This window comes from Lethenteron reissneri, chromosome 31 (genome assembly GCF_015708825.2).
Source record: "Lethenteron reissneri isolate LAM-NWPU_2019-01 chromosome 31, ASM1570882v1, whole genome shotgun sequence".
NCBI classification, from domain to species: Eukaryota; Metazoa; Chordata; class Hyperoartia; order Petromyzontiformes; family Petromyzontidae; genus Lethenteron; species Lethenteron reissneri.
In genome coordinates this window covers 9,992,258-10,016,034 of record NC_083809.1, presented here as the reverse complement: position 1 = coordinate 10,016,034, position 23,777 = coordinate 9,992,258, and the positions used below count along the sequence as shown (strand labels likewise).

Genomic DNA, 23,777 nt, shown 5'->3' with positions numbered 1-23,777 from the left:
TTTGTCTCCCGAGTGGCGATGTTTACTTCACACCGCACTGGGTACTCGCATGAGTCTGCCTATGGGAGGGAGACCCAGGACCATGCTCAAACAATCGCCACTGGTGTTGGCCGTGAGCGAGAATCGAACTCGGGTTGGTAGCGCAGCGTAGCGCGAACCACCACACCACCGCTTCCTCGCAGCCTGCAACACACAGACGCGCACGCGCGCGCTCGCACGCACGGGCCCAGCTCAACTCGCAAACCGCGTGCGTTTATTAATAGATCGAGCTGATAATTGGAACTCTTGAAGTTGGCTTGGCCGCTCGCAGCGGCAACCCTGCCCAGCGACTGTGCTGGGGATACGCCGGCTTCATCTGTGAGCGTTTACTGGCCCCGACGCACGCCGCAATTACAGCCAAATGGCTGGGAAAACAAACAGCGCGACCAGCCACGCCACTCCGCTGCTAAATTGCGCGCCCCCCTCCTCCTCCTCCCCAAAAAACACCATCTGCTTAAAGGTGAAGGGGACACGAGCCCGCGGATCTCGCCGGCACGGCGGATACAATCAAGCGCTGCGGCTAATTTTCTTGTTTTAACAAAATCAATAAATATTTAGCATCGCTCGCCCCTACCACCTCCTCACCCCCCCCCCCTGGGTTAGAAATAATGATTAATGTGAACGGCGTTGTGCGTTAGCATCGCCGCGGGTGTTAATTGCTCTCGCGCAATGCATATCGACACGCGCGCCGTTGACTCGCTTGTACGGGCCGGATGTAACCAATGATCGCAGCTCTTTGTGAAGCCACTGCTGGATGACCCCCCCCCCCTTCCACTCTGAACCCCTCCACGCCACGATGGGTCGTGGGGGTTGCTACTTGACCATACTTTACCACGCTGCTCTTCTCAGTTCAGGTCGGTGAAAGGGACCCTCCGGAGCGCGGTTGGGCTACGTACGGTGCGAAAGAAGTTCAACGTACGTACGCACATGCCACGTGCACGCGTGTTAGTCGTGGCCAGGCGTCGAACTGAGATCGCCGGGTTTATAGAGCACTGCGCCACCGCTCCCCGTTACGCCTGAGTGCAATCTGGAATAGACCAGAATGCAGACATCTCCCCATGCACACGGATGGTTTTTCGCGGCGTGGCTTTCCACTCGCTGGACATACGCGAACATCGCTCGCGTGGCGAGGCGCTTCTCCAGCAGTGGATTGACATAGACGCGGGCTGTACCAGGTGCACGCATGCCCAACGTCCCAATTTCATCATTCTCGAGTTGCTTCGGGATGACTTCCCGCTCCCACGTCACAGTTCATGTACCCGCTGGGCTTCGCGGTGTCATCACGGGCAGTCCAACCAGGATTCCGAAGTACGCAACGCAGCTCTGTAAACATCTCACGCGCCGTGCGCTGTGGTTCGCGCACCAAGAAACCTTCGACACCGAAGGTTAGGTCCGATTCCAAGCCGCGGAAACAATCGATGGGGGTAAGCGGCATCTGAATGAATCTTGCGCCTTTCTTGGGTCGAATCGGGCTTCGATGAGTAGCCTGGTGTGCAGCGCGGATGGAACGGGTGTCGCGGGATCTGGGCAGGATCCACTGGTTGATGCGTGCTGGATAACGGAGCAGCACCTTGCTCCAGAGCTGTATTACCTCGCTCACAAGTCCACGATTCAATGTCTCGAAAGACCGTCTCAAGATAAATAAAACAAATTAACGCCGCTCGTGCCTGTACGGTGGCTTGGAGATGCAGCCGCATCTTGGCACCGCTATGCAAGTCCGCGTTCGTTTTTGTGTCCGTTCGTCTTTGTCGTCACATCTGTCTGTGTGTGGCGACGTTCCGTGCGGCATCGTGCGTGCCGATCTCCGCCCCCCCCCCCCCACCGCAGGGAGCGTGGCAGGGCAGATCCCCGTCCCACCCCCTCCCGTGTTTGTGTTTCCTCGGCCCTGCCGGAGCAGAGCACCGAGCTCCCAGCCTCCTCCTCAGCAGCCCTGGGAGACGCAGCCGGGCCGCCTGCGGCTTTGATCTGCAGTGACCCGATGCCGCGGGCAGCAGTTCCAATGCCTCGCGTGTGTTGTTGTGTTGTTGTGTGTTGTTGTGTTGCGTGCTCCATGTGGGAGAGCCGTAGTGTAGCGGCTACGTCACCGGCGAGCCGAGTTCGATTCCCACTCGTGGCCACCGCCGGTAACGATTATCTTAACATGGCCCTGGGCCTCCCCTAGGTCGACTCAGCATCAATTGAGTAGCTGATGCGGTGTGTAAATATTGACACTGGGGAGACAAAGGCGGCCAGGCGTGGTGCTGGCCACACTCCTCGTGTGCCGTGCCGGCCTTCATAGGTGCTACTCGCTAATAGCACTTGTCCCAACAGTCTGTTAAAGCTATACGGGGGACCTTTGTCTTGTGTGTGTCTGTGTGTCTGTATGTCTGTATGTGTCTGTGTGTATTTGTATCATTCCACTCTCCCCACACTCTCCATCGTTTCTCCAAGCCCTCACTCTCCTCTCCGCCATCTCTCTCTTTCCACCACCATCTCTCTTTCATCTGCCCCATTCATAAAAAAAGTTTTTCACTATAAATCCTTTATATGCGTGGCGGCTAGAGTCCTCTCGTCCTCTGGCTTGAGATGGCTGCCATCTATGGGTCAGATGATTGCCTGTCACCATTAAGCAATTGGTAATTAAATATAATTTTTTCCTAAACAGTGTAAAGTTATGGAAAAACATTTTCACGAAAATAAATTGTCACGCACAACGAGTCTGTGTGCAAAATGTCAGCTCGATTGGATCACGGGAAGTGGGTTAAAAAAACGACCGAAAGATTTGCACGGTCGTAAGCGCGCAAACAAGCAAGTGAACTTAATATAAAGGATTAAAAAAAACAAATGCATTGCCCCAGCAGTCTGTCCAGGCTATAGGGTGGGATCTTTATCTTTGTATTACATGCGTGCACACACTGTACCATCATCATTGTTTCGCTTGCTTACCCCAGGAAAGCCGAAGTGAGTCTCAACACTCTTCTTCAGCCAAAGTGAGTCTCAACACTCTTCTTCAGGCGAGTCCAGCCAAGTTATTCGCAGTAGTGGACAAGGTAATTTGCTAATTATTTAGCAGCATTGGGATGTTTATTTCTAATCTGTGGGAGGAAACTGGAGAATCCGGAAGAAACCCCATGCAGAGCAGCGGGAAGAACGGACAAATCTCCGCACAGATAGGCGTCCCGAGTTACGAATCGAGCCCAGGTGCTTCTCGCTGCGAGGCATACGTGCACTCCGCCACCCTGCTGCCCAATAAACTCGTGTACGCGTGCACACACAGCCGTCTGTGAACACACACTCGCACACAGACACGCGCGCGCGTACGTATGCACACGCGCAGGTGTGAACACATGAATGGCATGCGCGCTCATACGACCAAAGACAAAGATCCCCCTTATAGCCTTAACAGACTGTTGGGGCAAGTGCTGTTAGCGAGCACCTATGAAGGTCGGCACGGCTCAGACGCCCTTTGTCAAGATCGATCATTATTAATCGGGTCCCAAATTCAGAAACAGGTGAACTATTATATTCTTAGTTTCAGTAACTAATGCACTGATTGAAACTTGTAACGTTGTTTCAATTGCCATCCGGGGAGATGGAATTGAACCGGCGACCTCTGGATTGCAAGTGCAGTGTGTTAACAAGGACAAAGATCACCCGTATGGCCTGTAACAGACTGTTGGGGCAAGTGCTGTGGGCGAGCACCTATGAAGGCCGGCACGGCACACGAGGGGGTGGGTGGTCAGCACCATCACCGTTTTCTCCCAGTGGCGATGTTTTTACAAAACGCACCAGGTACTCATTTGAGGCTTATTCGACCTCGGCGAGGCCCAGGACGGGTTCAGATAATCGTCACTGGTGGTGACAGTGATCGGGAATCAGTTCAGTTCATGTATTAGGTATAGCCCTGTGAGCCATCGGCTCTTGAATCGGGTGCAACCGCAAACAAACAAAAACACATGAACAAGAAACATCTTAAAGTGACTACGTGCAACAGAAAAATCCAGGAAAAAACTGCAAAGTCTTCCAGAAAAAGCACCGTATATCAATGCTGTGTGCAAAAATCCCAGTGGGACGCAAGTAAAACAATAACAACCATAAGACAATTTAGATTAAAGTTATCAGTCTAACACTGTACTACAACAAATAAATATGGCTAATCGAACTGGGTCTCCTCCAGGTTCGTAGCGCAGCACGCTAACCACTGCACAACCGCTCCCTTTAAGCGTGTTAACCATTGCCCACACACCATTGTGGCAGCCTTATAAATATTACTCATTTGTTTAGTCAACTTGTTGAACGCGACCTTTGTGTTTGCTAATATTTATCTTGAGCTCCACTTTGCAGCCCCTCTTTGTTAAGTTCTGCACTCGTTCCCGGTGGTGCATTCCCACTGGAACTGATAAGGACTGTGTCATCAGCAAAATCTGAGATGGTTTATATTGTCCCCCCCCGCCCGCCCGTCCGCCATTCGTGTGTAAGACTTCGCTTCTCCAATTACATTTGCATAAATAACTCCAAATGTGTGCATTTCAATGAGATCAGAATGATAACAAATACATCGGAGCCGTGACATGGCAAGCCATTTCAAGGGGACGCAGGTAATGATACCACGTTGTCATCTGTAAAACTAATTCAAAGACACATTTCACGTTATCGCCTCTCATTAATAACATTTCCAAATCTCCAGAAAATATATATAAAAAAAAGATTAATGAACCCACATGATGATGATGTTCTGATCACTGTGGTCTCCGGCTATGTCTGAGTCTAAGTTATGAAGATCCCAACAGGTAAGTTTAATTACATCATCAGATACGTCGTTACTGTCATGATTTCACTCCTGTTTCTTTAAGCTCGAAGATAACATGCATTTTATGTATCAGTGAACAGTACCGTAACCGAACGGTAGCCGATGTTAATGTACGCGATTCCCTGTAATTTGATAAATAGCTTCATGATATTGCACAGGTTTTATGAGAAACGCAGTCCTTCCCGTGAAACGCCAGCCTCTCAATGTACACACACGCTGTCTGCTTGAAGACGAGTAAGCTTTATTCTTAATACACAACGCAATCTGCTACATATATGAAACGTATATAATGTTCATGGACAGATACAATTAGTAAACATTTAACTCATGATAAACAATATACTGCTCTATATTTAAAAATAATGTCGCTATCATCAGCATCATCATCCACAGTCACGAAAATCACAAACTCTAATTATATTTCAAATGTAAATTGGCAAGTATTTATTTACATGGCGATATAATGTAGAGATGATCGTGACCGGATGAGTTATGTCCATTCTAATGATGTAAATACATTACATTTTTGTTTACCTTTCTTGGACTTTGCACGACTATCATGTGTTGTAATATTTTTGTAGCATTCTTACCCGCCCCTACCGGGCATCTGAAAAAGAGCCTTAATAGCTCATCGGATTCCTCCAGTATAAATACATATTCTGATCCTGACATTGAACACGAATATAATTATATTCTTGGTTCTTTCGGTAAAGTGACGTAGAAGGGAAATAATAAAATAATAAAAATATTTAACTATTTCTTTTACGTCACTTTACCGAAAGAACCAAGAATATGAATCCCTGCAGTCACGAAAGCTTTAAATCAAAACGAATATAATTGTCACGATAAAAAAAACTGAAAATGAAAACTTTCGAATCTGTGCCTCAAAAGCGAGGATCGGAGTGAGTCAAAGCGAGTTAGTGAGGCTGTGTACTCACTCTGCCGGTAACCGGTAACCGTTTGGAGATTCGGTTCTCGGATCCGAAAGTCTGGAACCGGTAACCGTTTCCAGTGGAATTGAGTCGGCAGATGTGGCTGTGCCCACACTTCACCCACCACACACGGACGGAACTGCCTGTCCATCGACTAAACCTTGGCGAACCTCCGATTACTACGGTTGGCTACGTACGGTGCGAAAGAAGTCCTACATACACACGACCCAAATTAGCACGTAGGCTTTCGCGGCCAATATTGTTCATAATTTTATATTTGAAGCTTTCGTGACTGCAATGATTCATACTCTTCTTGGTTCTTTCGGTAAAGTCACGTAGAATGGAAATAATAAAATAATAGAATAAAACATAATAAAATAATTCTCACGACGTTTCGGCCACAACGCAAGCAGCCGTCCTCAGGTGTAGAACAGGTCTGTCGAGAAGACAGAGTCTGAATGACGACACATTCATATTTACGCGATCTAACCCAAAAAAAGACCCTTTATCATAGAGAAGGCCATGTTCGCCGACGTCTTTAAGAAAGGATGCGGCACATGGAGGATGTAGCAGATGAGCCATTGCCCGAAACGTTGCACGGAACATTGTATATTCTACAAGGTCGTGATTTCTCTCATCTCGTCGCGTTGTGTATACACATATTCATACGTGAAAATGGATCGAGTATTTTGACAATGCAATGGAGAGCGGGAAAAGAAGTATTAACATTTCATCGGTAATGTACTCTGATTAATGTAAAGGTGTGTTTGTGATAGAGATGACGCTCCTGACAAAATAATAATACACGAATGCACGTCAAGTGCATGTGTAAAGATACCTCGAACAGACTCTTGGGGTCTATGAAGGCCGGAACGGTAGACAAGGGGGTGGGTGGTGAGCACCACGCCCGACAACCTTTGTCTCCCTAGTGGCGATATTTACTGTACACCGCACCAGATACTCATTTCAGGCTGAGTCGACATAGCGGAAGCCCAGTACCGGTTTAAATCATCGTCACTGGCTGTTGGTGGCCGTGAGCGGGAATCGAACTCGGGTCTCCTGGTTCATAGCGCAGCGTAGCGCTACACGCTGCACTACCACTTCCCACATAATAGACGCAGAGTCACGTTACAGACAAGTATATACACAACACAACACAGGCTGGGAGATAAACACTGGAACACAATAGCTCGCTTAGTGACTTTCACTCTTTGAATTGTGGTTGTGTGTTGTAGAAGTTGTGGGATGTCTCAGACAAGTTGTGCGATTTATATATACCGCTTCAGATGCACCACATCAGATGAGAATCAGAATTTGTATTTATACTGGAGGAATCCGATGAGCTATAAAGCTCTTGTTTCACAGCTGTCCAGTAGGGACGGGTCACGACGTTACAACAACAAACTATACAAAAACACGACAAGATGGCAACGTATAGGAGAGGTAAAGAAATTGCGTAAAATACACGTTTTTTATTTTACCAGGTAAAACCCACTAAAGCTATTAGCTTCTTTTTCAGAACCGACCTGGCCACAAATGATGGCTCCACAAAGTGGCGCATGACGTGGAAATGTTTCGCAGCCAAATAATCTAAAGGCATGCTTCTAAATGTGGAAGGAAAAACCGAAGGACCCGGAGAAAGAAACCACCCGACCACGGGGTGAGAGAGACATGCAAACTCCAAATACCGCATACCATGCGAGGTAGTTAACATCTCGCCACCGTGACGCCCCTTAAATAAAAATAAGTTGAAAGTTAAAATTATGATCCACGGATGGTATGTCCCACAGCTGCACAGAGGCCCGAATTCTCAGTGACGGTTCGGTTCAGGCTTGGCTCAGGCTCAAGGGAGCCGGCTCAAAGCCACGCACTGAACTTGAGCCGGCTCTGAGCGTGTGGCTCCAGCCGCGCCGAGGATTTCCCCGAGCCGAGCACTGAGCCAAGCCATGGGTGAGCCGCTCACTCACGCGTCATTGGAAGCAGCTCAGAATCTGTATTTACGCTGGAGGAATCAGATGAGCTGAAAAGCTCTTTTTCACAGATCTCCAGCTGAGCGGTTTAAGCGTGGATGGTGTTCGGGGCCAAGCCACATGAAGTCGGAACAGCCATCTACAGAACGTAGCCAAGCATCACTCATTTGACAACCACCGATATTCTTACTTTCAATCACCGTACAACCACCGTTAAGCCTTCACTACCAATAACAGCAAATGACCGACGGTCAAGAATAATGACGGAGCGCCACCCCCAAGGGATGGCGGGCGTCCGAGTGAATGTCTACCGAGGAGATGGAGCGATGAAATCAGCTCGTGTGCAGGTCCTGGGTGGAATGTCGCATCGCACGATTCGTGAAGCACGGCGACGTTTCGGGGAGAGGGGGCTTCATCTAGCAATGGATCGAACATGGCCGATGTTGAAAATACGTCCTCTCGTTGCGTAAATGTTTATGCGGAATAACTTGCTATTGATCGTGTCGCCTGTACTGCCACCATGGCATAGCGCACAGACAAAGGTCCCCCGTATAGCCTGCAGCAGACTGTTGGGGCAAGTGCTGTTAGCGAGCACCTATGGAGGCCGGCACGGCACACGCGGGAGTCGGTGGCCAGCACCACACCCGGCCGCCTTAGTATCCCTAGTAGTCGATGTTTACACACCGCACCAGGTACTCATTTGAGGCCGAGTCGACCTAGGGGAGGCCCAGGACCGGTTCAAATATCCGTCGCTTATGCACAAACACCGCACGCGATATACTCCACTCTTATTCCGCATTTAAACCGGCACAGCGTTTGCACTCAATTTGCCACCATCAAGATACTGCAATAAACACACACACACACCGTGACACAAAACGTTGAACAGTCGTGTTCTATGCGTGCATGCGCGTGCCTGGTTATTACCTATAGTGCATACAGCAGATGTTCTCAAATCGAGAGGCAATCTCTTACATTCGTCAAGACACCTACCATATGCACAATTGTGCGTATGGCCTATGCCACGTGGGGACAATAATCAATAATCGGATTACATTGTGTTGAACTACAAATATTAATATTTAAATCACATTGAGATTCGTCACCCCACGGCGTCTTTTCGACCTCTGCTTTCGAGCAGCAAACTGCGGGCCGGTTTGCGCTTTTCGAGACTCATCAGCAGAGCGCTGCCCGATAAACGCATTCTGCTGGGTCATTTGAGTGCTCGTGTCTACAGCGTGCGCACTGCATGTAAGGTTGAACCTTTTTTCGCGCCGTACGTAACCAACCAAAACACGGGATCGGAGAGTGTCCACACGTGCCGCTAGAGACACACGAGTCCATAAGCACATGCGGGCACTGTAACGGTATGTTCTGGTAACGAAACACTGTCTTGTAGGTAACACGAACTTCTTTCGCACGCTACATAGCCAACCGTGCTAACCCGAGGTGCGCTTTGTTTGATCACGCATTCATTGAGTGTGATGTGCACATTCGCCAAAAGACACAAATGTGAAGATGATGGTGGAGCCAAGTGATGAGTGGCGAGCGAGGTGACAGAGCCGGGTGATGGGGGGAGAGAGAGAGGGGGCTTACGGGCGGAGGGGTGTGATGATGATGATGATCGTGGTGGGCGGGTGAAGGGGACCTCCTCGGTGGGAGGAGGAAGGGGAGCAGAGGAGGAGTAGAGGAGGTCTAGGTTGGATCCCCGCTCCCGTGCCCCGCATATAGGAGGCGCTGACGCCGCGCGAGCACACGGAGCCGCGTAAATCCGCCTCCTCGGATCCTCCTCGGTGCCTCCCGCTCCTCCTCCTCCTGCTGCTCCCAGGGCCGCTTTATCCGGGTCCCTGCTGCCCGATGGTGCAGCTGCTGCTGCAGTAACTTACCCCCTGCTGCTGCTGCAGCTGCTGCTGCTGTAACTTACCCCCTGCTGCTGCTGCTCCTGCTGCTGCTCCTGCTGCTGCTGCTCTTTTGATTCCAATCCAGGCGTTGCTGCTGCTGTTACTTCTAATTCTGCTGCTGCTGCTGCTGTTGCAGCAGCCGCTGTTCTGATTTAGCTCCTGTTGCTTTGCTATCCGTTGTTATTACTTTTCATTTCTCTCCTGTTGATCCCGCTGCTATTCTTCTTCTTCTGTTGCTTGCTACTTGCTGCTGCCCGGTGGGGGCACGCATGGCCCCCGTGTGCCATGCAGACGCCGCACCACTACGAGGCGCCCCCGCTCCCCCCGCGCCTCCTCAAGACCGGCCCCCCCGGGTTCGCGGAGCAAGACCCCCGCCACGGGACTCTGCACGGGGGGCCCCTCGGCGCCTCGGGGTACCCGGGGAGACTCCGCGCCGAGTCGGGAGCCGGGAACTTTTCCCAGCCCCTGCCGCCCTACCAGCTGAGCGGACGAGGGGCCGAGCCGCGGCCCGGTGAAGGTGCGTCAGAGCGGAATACCCAGGGAGCTCACCCGTGTCTCTCTCTCTCCCGTGTCTCTCTCTCACCCGTGTCTCTCTCTCACCCGTGTCTCTCTCTCTCACCCGTGTCTCTCTCTCACCCGTGACGCTCTCACCCGTGTCTCTCTCACCCGTGTCTCTCTCTCCCGTGACTCTCTCTCACCCGTGTCTCTCTCTCCCGTGACTCTCCCTCTCACGTGACTCACCCGTGTGTCTCTCTCACCCGTGTCTCTCACCCGTAACTCTCTCTCCCGTGTCTCTCTCTCACCCGTGTCTCTCTCTCACCCGTGTCTCTCTCTCTCACCCGTGTCTCTCTCTCACCCGTGACGCTCTCACCCGTGTCTCTCTCACCCGTGTCTCTCTCTCCCGTGACTCTCTCTCACCCGTGTCTCTCTCTCCCGTGACTCTCCCTCTCACGTGACTCACCCGTGTGTCTCTCTCACCCGTGTCTCTCACCCGTAACTCTCTCTCCCGTGTCTCTCTCTCACCCGTGTCTCTCTCTCACCCGTGTCTCTCTCTCTCACCCGTGTCTCTCTCTCACCCGTGACGCTCTCACCCGTGTCTCTCTCACCCGTGTCTCTCTCTCCCGTGACTCTCTCTCACCCGTGTCTCTCTCTCCCGTGACTCTCCCTCTCACGTGACTCACCCGTGTGTCTCTCTCACCCGTGTCTCTCACCCGTAACTCTCTCACCCGTGTCTCTCTCTCACCCGTGTCTCTCTCTCATCCGTGTCTCTCTCTCACCCGTGTCTCTCTCTCACCCGTGTCTCTCTCTCACCAGTGTCTCTCTCTCCCGTGACTATCCCTCTCATCCGTGTCTCTCACTCACCCTTGTCTCTCTCTCACCAGTGTCTCTCTCTCCCGTGACTCTCCCTCTCATCCGTGTCTCTCACTCACCCTTGTCTCTCTCTCACCAGTCTCTATCTCTCCCGTGACTCTCCCTCTCATCCGTGTCTCTCTCTCACCCGTGTCTCTCTCTCACCAGTGTCTCTCTCTCCCGTGACTCTCCCTCTCATCCGTGTCTCTCACTCACCCTTGTCTCTCTCTCCCGTGACTCTCCCTCTCATCCGTGTCTCTCTCACCCGTGACCCTCTCACCCGTGACTCTCTCACCCGTGTCTCTCTCACCTGTGACCCTCTCACCCGTGTCTCTCACACCCGTGACCCTCTCACCCGTGTCTCTCTCTCACCCGTGTCTCTCTCACCTATGTCTCTCTCTCTCACCCGTGTCTCTCTCACCCGTGACCCTCTCACCCGTGACTCTCACACCCGTGTCTCTCTCACCGGTGACTCTCTCACCCGTGTCTCTCTCACCCGTGTCTCTCTCACCCGTGTCTCTCTCACCCGTATCTCTCTCACCCGTGACTCTCTCACCCGTGTCTCTCTCACCCGTAACTCTCTCACCCGTGTCTCTCTCACCCGTGACTCTCTCTCTCTCTCACCCGTGTCTCTCTCTCTCACCCGTGTCTCTCTCCCCGTGTCTCTCTCACCGTGTCTCTCTCTCCCGTGACTCTCTCACCCGTGACTCTCTCTCTCACCCGTGACTCTCTCTCTCACCCGTGACTCTCTCTCACCCGTGTCTCTCACTCACCCGTGTCTCTCACTCACCGGTCACTCACCCGTGTCTCTCACTCACCCGTGTCTCTCTCTCTCACCAGTGTCTCTCTCTCACCCGTGTCTCTCTCACCCATGTCTCTCTCTCTCACCCGTGTCTCTCTCACCCATGTCTCTCTCTCTCTCTCACCCGTGTCTCTCTTACCCGTGTCTCTCTTACCCGTGTCTCTCTCACCCATGTCTCTCTCTCACCCGTGTCTCTCTCACCCGTGACCCTCTCACCAGTGTCTCTCTCACCCGGAAAGCTCAGCTTATTGTTGAATATTTTGAGTACATTGATTATATTGACGTAGTTTATACCTAGTTTTTTCACATCGGTCTATTGTATGGCAGTCGGGTAGAAGCAGTTCTTGAGCGTCAATATGCCAAATTCCTCTGTTGATATGTAAACTCCTTTGTCAAGGCGCTCTGCTCCTCCCACCCAGCTTAAAATACGCTGCCAAGCTTAGCGGTGTTCATTAGGACGCTGTCTTTCCGACAGCTCTGTTTTTCACCTGAGGACGGCTGCTTGTGCTGTGGCCGAAACGTCGTGAGAATGTAATAATGTTTTATTTTTATTATTGTATTATTTCCCTTCTACGTGACTTTACCGAAATATCCAAGAATATGTAGGTTTGTTGTTACCCGGGCTATTACCTGCTCTTTTACCTGTGCTATTACAAGACTTGTAGTCCATACTTTTACTAATGTTATATATTACATGCGCAGCGCTCTTACATGTAGCCCTCACCTGTGGCTCTCACCTGTAGCAGTTAACTGTGCTGTCAGTTGCAGAGTTATCTCTACTCTGACCTGTGATGTTACCTGTGATGTTATCTGTGTTAAATGCGTGATTGTTTCTTGTGCTGTTATGCTCTTACGCGTGGCCCCCGTACGTGTCACTGTGTACACACATACCTGTATTCTCTACAAGTGTTCTCTACTAGTGAGCTGAGCTGTGTTGTCACTGCTGATGAGACGCTGTATGTTGAACCCGGTCCAGAGTTTGCGTGTGCTGGATCAATGCTGCTGCAACTCATGCGCACCCCGAAGTACCGTTTGGTCAATGGGTTGTGCAAAGCATTCTTGTATGTTTCTATGTGGAAACAGGTCTGCTCTCGTATTGTGTAATTACGAATGTCCTAACCTGTACACATCATGAGTACGCTATTCACGGAAAGTAAAGGTGCATTTTCTTGGTTCTTTCGGTAAAGTCACGTAGAAGGGAAACAATAAAATAATACAAATATAAATCTATTTTATTTTTTATAAAAAAAAAATTGTTTCCTTTCTACGTGACTTTACCGAAAGAACCAAGAATATGAATCCCTGCAGTCACGAAAGCTTTAAATTCAAATTTAAAGGTGCATTTGTTTATGTTTTGCCATACATATATCTCTTGGACATGTTTACCACCGTCAGCGGGCATTTGTTGTCGTTCCCCCCGCACCTCCGATTAGCACAGTTGGCTACGTACGGTGCGAAAGAAGTTCAACATACGTACACATCTCGCAAATGTTGTTTTCGTGGCAGGGCGAACTTGTGAAATGTCACGGTTCCGTGTCGGTTCGCGTTCCGTTATACCCGTGTTGGTGACTGCGTGAATATCCTCATCTAAATGCGGCGGTAAAATCGTTCGTATTACATTTTGATGGTTTTGGTTGTCGTATATGCACAGCTTTAAGTCGTTTACGGTTGGTTGTAATTACAGTTAATCGCGTCCTGTGTATCGATCGGTGCGTGCCAAGTGACCGCTTTTTATCGGCTTTAGCGTCTAACTCTACGCAGGCGAATTACTCGGTTTACTGATCCGAGCGGGTCAATGGGTGCGTGAGAGTTTAGCGTGGGACTCGGAGCAATGCGGAGCTGCCCTATGAGTGTAACTATAATTATTCATCTCCGCGAAATCATTCTTGGGAGGCCAGATGAACAAAAAAGATATACCTGGTATCAGATTGTCATGCTTATAAGCCTACGCGTGACTAGAAAGTGTGCAAAAAAAAAAAATTCCGACTTTTCAACTCTCTAGCACAGTGGTCGGCAACCAAATTAACGAGAAGATTTGTTTCGAATTCGATGACGAAAAAAATTCGACTCGATATTTGAAGAGCCGCAATGCCACGTGAAGAATGTCACGAAAACTGTCCTCAAGAAGAGCCGCACGCGCCAGTCACGTGATCGTCTAGTTACTAGATCATTTCGTCACGTGATCGGCTCGTCACGTGATCGTCTAGTCACGAGTTGCTCTTCATGGTCTAGAAAATATATTCTTGGTTATTTCGGTAAAGTCACGTAGAAGGGAAATAATAAAATAATATAAATATAAAACAATGTAAATTCTCACGACGTTTCGACTGCAACACAAGCAATCATCATCAGGTGTGAAATCCACAGCAAGAACATTTGAAAAATGATGATTGCTTGTGTTGCAGTCGAAACGTCGTGAGAATTTTTATTGTTTAATATTTATATTATTTTATAATTTCCCTTCTACGTGACTTTACCGAAAGAACCAAGAATATGAATCCCTGCAGTCACGAAAGCTTTAAATCGAAATTTAACACACCTAAACTCACCGGTAATAGCGCTGCGTAAAACACACGCACACACACACGTGTAACAGCAGCACAATGACATCAGCTTTAAATCAAAAGTCTAGAATCTAGTCGGTGCGTTAGTTATGGCCGTATGCACCTGCACGGTGGCATACGATGTCGAATGATGCTGTAGCTCTAAGCCCAAGGTAGCGCTGTACATTCATGCACACAGCACGGTCCGTGGATCTAAGTTAGTGCATTGCCATGCGACACACGAATTCGCACCAATACAGCATACGTGGGAAAGGTTGCGTGAGATACGGTAAGACAGGCCCGCGACTCGTTACGTGTCGTAGGTGTGTCTTCTGTCCGCACGAGTGTGAAACGTGTTGGATTCTGCTTTCTCGATTGGTCTAATTCATGATGCCATCGTTGATAATTCACTATGTAACATGATTTTTGTTCCCGGGTAGTAAGTGTTGTTTTATAATTGCGTATGCCTCAAAAGTACAGAAAAAGGCTATTATTTCCCACAAACTTTTCTTTTGTGACCAGTAATTTACGTGAAGGAATGACACAAATGCACACGTTTTCTCATTGAAAATAGGTACATTTCAAAATATTACTGTCCTGGTCACAAAAGCAAAGTTTGTGGGGATTAATAGCCATTTTCTGTACTTTTGAGGCATAAGCAATTGGAAAATAACACCTACATAACACTTAACTCCCAGGAACAAATTTAGTTTTTGTTACACAGTGTTATAATTGTATCTGCATGCCTGTTTATAACATAATAATACGAAGTAATACAATGTATACGAGAGTATGCAATGTGAATGTGCGTGTTTTATTTATATGTCGTCTGCATGTGACCGCATCCCAACACGCAGTACGGAAACAGCGAGCATACGATTTGTATGGAGAGAGGAGCAGTCGGTGATGTCCCTGTGTGAGTCTATGGGCCTCTGAGCCATTGTGTTACCTACGTCAATACTCTTTGGTTCTTTCGGTAAAGTCACGTAGGTAGAAAAATAAAGTAAAACATAAAAGAAAATAAAAATAATATATCACGACGTTTTTTAATTTTATTTTTTCGTGAACAAGCCGGACACGTAATAATGATACGAACTCGGCGAATTTTAAACTGCGTTAAATCCATACTCTTTGGTTCTTTCGGTAAAGTCACGTGGGTAGAAAAAAAATAATCGATCAAACGTCGTGATCTATTATTTTTTCTACCTACGTGACTTTACCGAAAGAACCAAAGAGTATGGATTTCTGCAATCACGAAAGCTTCAAATCTAGAAGTACCTATGTAAGTGTATCACAATGTGGATTCTTGCAGCAGCGGCGAAATGCGATTGCAGCCCAAGACGCTGCACGTGGCACTTGTTTCGCCTAGCGTGCTCATCGGAGGTGCAGAGACGGTGGGAATTTTACTGGTAGGAACCCACTGGTTCCACCAGCCCACAGGGGATTATTGTGTCCGTCCGTCGGTCCGTCGATTACGACGATGATGATTTGATGACGACGGCGACGGCGGCGATGATGATGATGATGATGATGCAATTGCGGGGGCTGCAGGCGGTGAGAAGCGGCCGTCCTTGCTGCAGGGCCCCGGATGCACGGAACGCCGGGTCGGCAAGAAGGTGCGTAAGGCGCGCAGCATCTACTCGAGCCTCCAGCTGCACGCGCTCAACCGCCGCTTCCAGCAGACGCAGTACCTGGCACTCCCCGAGCGCGCCGAGCTCGCCGCATCTCTGGGACTCACGCAGACCCAGGTGATGACCTCTTCCTCCACGCCTCACAACCCATGTTTGTTTGTTGTAGTACAGAGTTAGACTGATGGCCTTTATCTAAGTTGTCTTGTGGTTGTTGTTGTTGTTGTTTGACTTGCATCCCACTGGGATTTTTACACGCAGCGTTGGTGTACGGTGCTTTTTTCTGGAATTTTTGCAGTTTTTTCCCCCCTGGATTTTCAGTTTGCACTTAGTCACATAGTCACTTGAAGATGTTTTCTTGTTCATGTTTTTGTTTTTTGTTTGTTGCGGTTGCACCTGATTCAAGAGCCGAATGGCTCACAGGGCTATACCCAATAAATTAACTTGAACTTGAACCCTTGCCCACCCTGCCTCCGCCCCCTGGCTTGCTCGTCATGTTTCTCATCGTCGACATCATCCTCATCATCGGCGTCGTGATCAACATCCTCCTGGTTATCGTCACGATGGTCCTCGTTATCATCAATGTGCCCTTCGCTTTATGCTCGTTATCATCATCATCATCATAAATATTCTCCTTCCTACCCCTCATTCTACGCGTAATCTTCGGCGTCATGATTATCACCATCGCCATCATTATGAGCATCAAAAAAATCGCCATAATCCTCCTCGTCATCATCGTCCTCTCTCAATCACAATCATCAGTATGTTCCTCCGCATGGGTCCAAAGTTTACCAGCTGTCTGCTGACGAGCCAACCACGAGGCTGTGATCACAGTGACAAATCCACGTGTCGTATTCACTTTGTGCTGGCGGAGTTTTCATTCAATGTCGGCAGCTTAGCTTGACACGTTTAGTGGGGGGCACCTGGGTGGGGGGGGCGGGGCAGATCCTTAGCTTTAAATTAATTCCTGGGTCGTTGAAGGTGATTTATTACTTCAATGTTCTGGAGGTGGCTTCAATGTTGTCAGGCTATTCATTAAAGGAGGAGGTGAGGCGTGTGGCGGCATCTTGGCACATTTTGCTCCTTGTGCAAAAAGTTGTGGGTAGGCAGGGGGGCTCGGCGGGGAGGGGGGGGGGGCACCTCTCCCATCCTGCCCCCCATCGTTGCCACGCGCACGCTGAAGTCTCACTCAGCCAGCGTGGGAGTGGGGGGTTGCTTGCAGAGCGTGATGCCGCCCCCTGCTGCTCTGGATAGGGGCTCACACGCGCAGCCAACATCCTTCGCCCAGATCGTATGCACGTATGTTGAACTTCTTTCGCACCGTACGTAGCCAACCATCCTAATCGGAGGTGCGGAGGAAGGACAGCAATCTAAACACAAAAAGCAGTTCTAAAAAAATATTTTTTATGTGGATGATCTAAAAGTGCATAGCTCCCAGTGGCTTCCTAATATGGGACGGAAGAGCGTTCCAGACGGCCGCAGACGCGCATATAAAAGCGCGCCATGCGGTGACCATCTTTGTTCGATGGCCAGTTAAAATCCACTACGAGGATGACCAGGGTAGCACCTGGTCTGGTCACATCTCGGAAGCCAAGCAGGGTTCGAGCCTGGATAGTGATTGGATGGGTGACCACCGCCGCGCATAAAACAGGTGCCATAGGCTGCGGCGGGGCTGCGTCGTGGGCAGCAGAGTGCACTCCGTGAAAAATCCATTGTTGTACTGTATTATGCTGCAACGTGTATGCGCCTCGCCTTCATTAACCCCCACAGACCAACGTGGTGAAGTATGGTACAGTCATGCTGTGTGCGGAGGCCCTCATCCAGCAGTGGATTGAGAACAGGGCTTTACATTTGCACGCCACAATAAGATGATGAACTTTGGCAATGTCCCGTGCATGTAAATATATTAATTGACCCCGATCGTCATTCATTATCATCATCATCATCATGATGAGCCGTGATAAATCCTCTGCTGGATGATGGCCTCCTCAAGCAATCGCCACCTGTCACGATATTGCGATGTAGCATTCCATCCTGCGCATGAACTGATTTAATCGCTCCATCTCCACCTAGTTTTGTGTGATGTCATTAACTCTGCGTAAGTTCTCAAATCCACGTGCTCCTTTTTCTGCACCAATGCAACTTCAAGCACGCGTCTCCCCATGCTGACGTTGAGCACTTCTCAGTTTTCGTTCCAAATTTGTCGTCAACGTAATAACTGCCGATAACAGGAGCGTGACTGATACTCTAATTGTGCATTTGCCCGAGGTCGGGTTCGACAGGGAAGAGTCGCCCTGCTTATAGGATGGGTTGCCCTCTGCGTTCAATGGATGCCGGGGCTTTCTCTATCACCCTGGGGCAAGTCTTGCCCCAGGCCGTTTGGGACGCTCCGTCAGTGGAGGTTTTTATGGCTCGTCTGAAAGCACGTTTATTTTCTCTTGCGTATCCGTCTGTGCAGAGTTGTTTTCCCTCTTAGTTTTAATGTTAAGGGTTTTTTGTCTTTTTTGTTTTATTGGGATTGTGTTGTAAAGCGCTGTGAGGCCTTGTGTGAATGATGCTGTATATAAAACGAAGTCGTCTTACTTACGCTCGCTACTCTGGACGTGACAAACGCGATGAGTTAATCCTTTCGTCACATATGCCGCTCATGGTACTGCCAACAGAGTCTTGTGATGGTTTCAAGGGCTTAATATCTCACTCCATATTTTGGAACGCTGCTAGGCTGGCATGGAGTAGGTCCCATTGGCGTAAGGCACCACCACTAGAGTAAAAGGGACGACTTTTCAACATAACTACGCATTATTGTGCCCTGCGTTCCTATAATCGGGTGCACATACGTGTATATACACATATCTCACAACATGTGGCGAGATGGATGTGTCGTGCAGATGAATCCCGGAACAGCGTTCCGGAATGTTCCGGCTGAAACAAAGCACTGATATGTTTCCATTGCCTGCGGTCTCGCCCCCACGTGTGACTGCGAGACACAGGTGAAGATCTGGTTTCAGAACAAACGCTCCAAGTATAAGAAGCTCCTCAAGCAGTCGGGAGGCTGCGGCGGAGAGACACCCGTTCCGTGGCTAAGTTCACACCCAGGAACGATCGATTACTCAGGCCCCGGCGCCTGGGACTCGCCTTTCATGGCCCCACAGACCCCGGACAAAGCGGGGTCTCCCTCGGGCCCCTACCTCTCGGCCGTGTATCCTCCACCCTGGAACAACAACAGCCGACCCGCGTCACACGCCCATCATCACAACCACCACCTCGTGTGAGAGATGACCTTCCTATTGGGGGTGTTGGGGTGCGGGGGCAGAGACCTCACCACTACCCAGGAGGCAACGCCCTCGGGATGATGATGAGACGCCGAGTTAAAGGAACGTGGGAGTAACCGTTGTATCTCCGTGCGAAGTCCGACGATTCGGAGCAGCGATGTCGCAACACTGAGGTGGGTCTCGTGCGAACGAGGGAAACAAGTGCTCGAGACGGAGACACGTGGAGAGAGAGATAGAGAGACACGGAGAAATGAAGATGTACATTGAGAGACAACGAGGACAGACACACCTTTTAAACTGAACTTTTTATTTTACCAGGTAAGGCCCACTGAGCTATATGGCTCTTTTTCAGAACGAGACCTGGCTCAACGAAGTGGCTTATCGTGTGGAAATGTATAACAGCTGAATACTCTTAAACTCGTGTTTCTAAATGTGGAGGGAAAAACAGGAGGACGCAGTGAAAAATACATTGGACCACGAGGAGAGAGAGAGAGACATGCAAACTAAATATACAGCAGGCGTCAGGGTTGGGATCGAATCTACGACGTCCTGCATACCAGGAGAGGGAGTTAACACCTCGCCACCGACAAAGTGAAAAGTGCATACCTCGCTTGAGAGCAGCACGAAACGCTGAGTTTATATTTAATGAAAAAAAACATCGACATCCATTTCTTGCCACGCAGCTTCATGTCCGCGGTGGTCGATCTCTCGAGCGAGCTTCCTCCTTTGGCTGTCATTCGATCACCAGCTTCATCCACCGGCCACCATCATCCTTCATAGCCGACACCGTGCCTTGCTAAGACCCACTTTTGCCCCCCTTTAACCCGTCGTGTACGTCCCAGAAATTACTGTTTTGTTCCCTGATCCACGTGCTCCACTATTCCCTCAAATGTTAATTCCATATCGTCTGTCGCGACTTCATTGGGAAATTTTCAGCCGTCGTTAAATTCTCAGCGGTGCCCATCATGTCTGTAATTCACGTCATATCTGGCATCAACGTAATATCAATACTCGATGTTGTCTTGGTGGTTGTCCTGTGGATAAAATCGCCCGTGATAGGAATGTGGAATCCCCTTCCCCAAGTGGCTCAGGGCTGTACACATGCTCGATGGTGCTGATGAAATTTACCATCGTTAGTTTCGTTCGTTTTACCTGTCACGTTTAAACATATCTGCCTTGTCAATGTGCCTTAGTCTGACTCCGTGGCCACTTGAATACACCACGAGGCAGTGCTTCATATCTTGTACTGCAGCATAAACGAGAATGTTCAGGATTTTTGTTTTTATATATGTACGTGTGAAAACCAACACGGACGATTGTTTTCACAATGTCTCCGCAGCTGTATGTGACGATGCAATGCAACACTTAGTGCGTGGTGATGGTGGTGTCTATTTTAACGCAGGGAATATGTGGCGTGTGTCTTGTCGTGCTGGAGCAATTGAAGACATTGATTGTGGCTTCGCAAGCACTCCGTAGTTAAGATGCCCCGTATACGATGTACATCGTCTATAACCCACAACTGTAAGACAAACTGCATCGCTATCGGTCGTGACCGTGTACGTGCAGATTGTGCGAATGAACAGCCCTTCATCAATCCACTGCTGGATGAAGCCTTCACCGCGCCGTGCGGATCGTTTTGACCATACTTCTCCACGCTCGTCAATGCGATTGCAATGCATGTACGTTGATCTCGATCTTAAATTTGGAGCTTTCGTGACTGCATGAATTACTCTTTGGTTCTTTCGGTAAAGTCACGTATAAAGATAAAATAACAAATTAAATAATAGTATACGACGTTTCGATTGCAACACAAGCATTCATCATCAGCTATAAATAAAATAGCAACAAAAATCTAACCAGAAAACTATAGACAGACATATAAGTAGACAGATATCACCAAGATACATAGAGAGAGAGAGAGTAACACATAGGCACAGAGAGGGAGATCGTCTATGTGGCGAGGCCTTAAATAGACAGAGGGGGGCGGGGCGGAGAGAGGGAGGGGTTAGAGAAAAAATTAACATGTCAATGAGTGCGGCGACGCGTGGTCAAGTACGCAAGCTTGAACATTAGGAAAGAGGGAGAAAGAACACACTAAATTAAATAACCTAGCAAAAATATCGAAATGAAACGTCGTATGCTATTATTTAATTTATTATTTTATCTTTATACGTGACTTTACCGAAAGAACCAAAGAGTACGTTGATCTCGTTTTGTTGAACTCATTTCGCACCGTACGGTTGTCAACCGCTGTTCATCGGAGGTTCGTCGGGGTGGAAGGCACCAGGAGCGCCGAATGTGGGTTGATGCGCGTACGCCACGGCATGTTGCAGCACTGCCCCCTGCTGCACACCACGTAGATCCGTGGCGCGTCTGGGGGGTCACAGTGTCGAATCGTCCACGCCGCGATTCACATAAATGGTCAGCGCCAAATCGCCGCGCCCGTTGGCGGATCTCACAAATGTTGCGAAACTCCCTTCCCGTCGACGATGCGTCGTATACCCCGAGCTCGCCAGGGGAATGCAGCGCAGCAAAACGTGGACCCGACGCATGTTTGTACGTTGAACTTCTTTCGCACCGTAAGTAGCCAACCGCGCTAAATCGGAGGGTGCGGGGTAAGGGCAACGCACTGGACACAAAAAGCAGTGCGAAAGAAACGAATTTCCGTCTATATGGGATAGAGTGTTTCCCCCTCGCACGCGTGGGTTTTCTCTGGACGCTTCGGATTCCTCCCTCACGTAAACACCCATTAATTGGCCGACAACACCTTGAACTATATCGAGAGAACTGCAGAGCTTGGGGCAGTTATTGGCGCTTGCTCGCCGCGTTGCTGCTGCCTTTCCTGCTTGCCTGTGACTCATTGTGCCTCTGAGTCGTCCTCTCTCTTGTGGAGCGAGCGGATAATGCTGTGCGGCAGCGCGTTACAAGTTAACGTTAAAATTATCTTCGGCGAGGGACCCTGTCCATTTGAATCGAAGGCCGGCGAGGTTAGCAGGCATGATTTTGCATCCGCGAAAGTCTGGTTATGTGTATCTCCTTGATGTATTTTCTGGTTGCACGGCGCGTTGCCTCTTCAGTAACTTGAATTTCGCACCGCCCATTAGCACGGTTGGCTACGTACGGCGCGAAAGAAGTTCAACGCGAATGCTGCAACATACGTCGGTGCCTTGCAGAAGCACGTGGCGCGAAACGTCGGACAATGGCACGCGGCTCAATGCAGGGGTCGGCAATCGGCGCCTCCAGTGGCCGCATGCGACTATTTGGCTGTCCCCTGGCGGGCAGTCGTTTAAAAACAAACAAAGCGTGAGTCTTAAACGTAAAGATAATAGCTCAAATATAGCAGGGAATGGGGTCACTGTGGAATGTGTTTGGTGACAATAAAATGTACAACAGTCAAACTGCGTTGTTAGAGAATAACTAAGGGGGTGTGGGGAGGGCAATCTACAAATACGAAGTTTATTCCATCACCTCTGTTGTTTATTTAAGTCAGAGTGTGTGTTGTCATTTGCTGTATACCCGCTGCGGTGTTTGTGTACGTGTTGTACAAGTAGCTCCCGCGTGTGATGCGTCTCTGGAACTATTTTGGTCAAAATGAGAAAAAAATGCTTCTTCATCTTCACCATCTTCATCATCATCTTCATCATCTTCATCATCATTTTTATCATCCTCATCATCCTCAACTTCTTCATCATCGTCATCATCGAAAGGTTGCCGACCCATGGTCTCACGACAGCAAAGTCGATGTCGCCTTGTCTCCGCATTTGCCTGAAACGCTCCACGGCCCCGCCAGTGCCGTGTCCGCCTGTCGACGCTCCACGCGACGCCGCGGCCTGGCGAGTGATCAGTTGTCGCGCGCCACTCCGGGTCCACAATAAACTCTCGTGGAACTGGTGGCCGTGTCGCCGCGTGGCCTGCGATGATTCTCCGTGTCGCGCACACGACGGCGACACCGACTACGGACTGCTCTTGATTTCACCAGGTAAGGCCCACTCGAGCTGCGTTGCTCTTTTTCGGAAGCCACCCGGCTGACACAAATGACAGCTCGACGAAGGGGCCCATCACAGTGTAACGACTCCGACGACAACGTGATAAGAAGAGCCACGTTCATTTAAAGACTTCCACAACAAGGGACCCTACTAAAGACTTCCACAATACGGGACCCGAGGCTTCGTTCTTGTCTTCCTGCTTGTATCTTCCTCCGAACCTCCCCCCACTCCTCGTGTTCTCCCCTTATAGATCCCTCAGCTCCCTTTCTCGAACCTTCTTGTCCTTGTAACCTCATTTGCCAGTAAAAAACATGATAATTGTTTTTTTACCCTTCTATCTGGCAACAAAACTGACACCTTCTTTTACAAGGAGTCATGGTTGCATAGACATTATCAGAGTTATGTTTTTTGTTTGCATTATGACTGCAGGTATTGTGGTCTATGCAAACATGACTCCTTGTAAAAAAGGTGTCAGTTTTGTTGCCAGATAGAAGGGTAAAAAAACAATTATCTTCTTGTCCTTCTTGACTTATAGCTTTCGTGACTGTAGGAATTCATATTCTTT

The 23,777-nt window shown here is 49.3% G+C and overlaps 1 protein-coding gene across 1 annotated transcript; it reads left to right on the top strand.

The window, feature by feature from the left end:
• The first annotated feature begins 9,813 nt into the window (after window positions 1-9,813).
• On the top strand, window positions 9,814-21,163 carry LOC133349787 (homeobox protein Dlx1a-like). The gene is made up of 3 exons (XM_061563532.1): window positions 9,814-10,148; window positions 15,878-16,074; window positions 18,945-21,163. Exons 1-3 carry the CDS (start codon window positions 9,917-9,919, stop codon window positions 19,224-19,226), a joined length of 711 nt encoding a protein of 236 aa, XP_061419516.1. The 5' UTR covers window positions 9,814-9,916; the 3' UTR covers window positions 19,227-21,163.
• The last annotated feature ends 2,614 nt before the right edge of the window (window positions 21,164-23,777 follow it).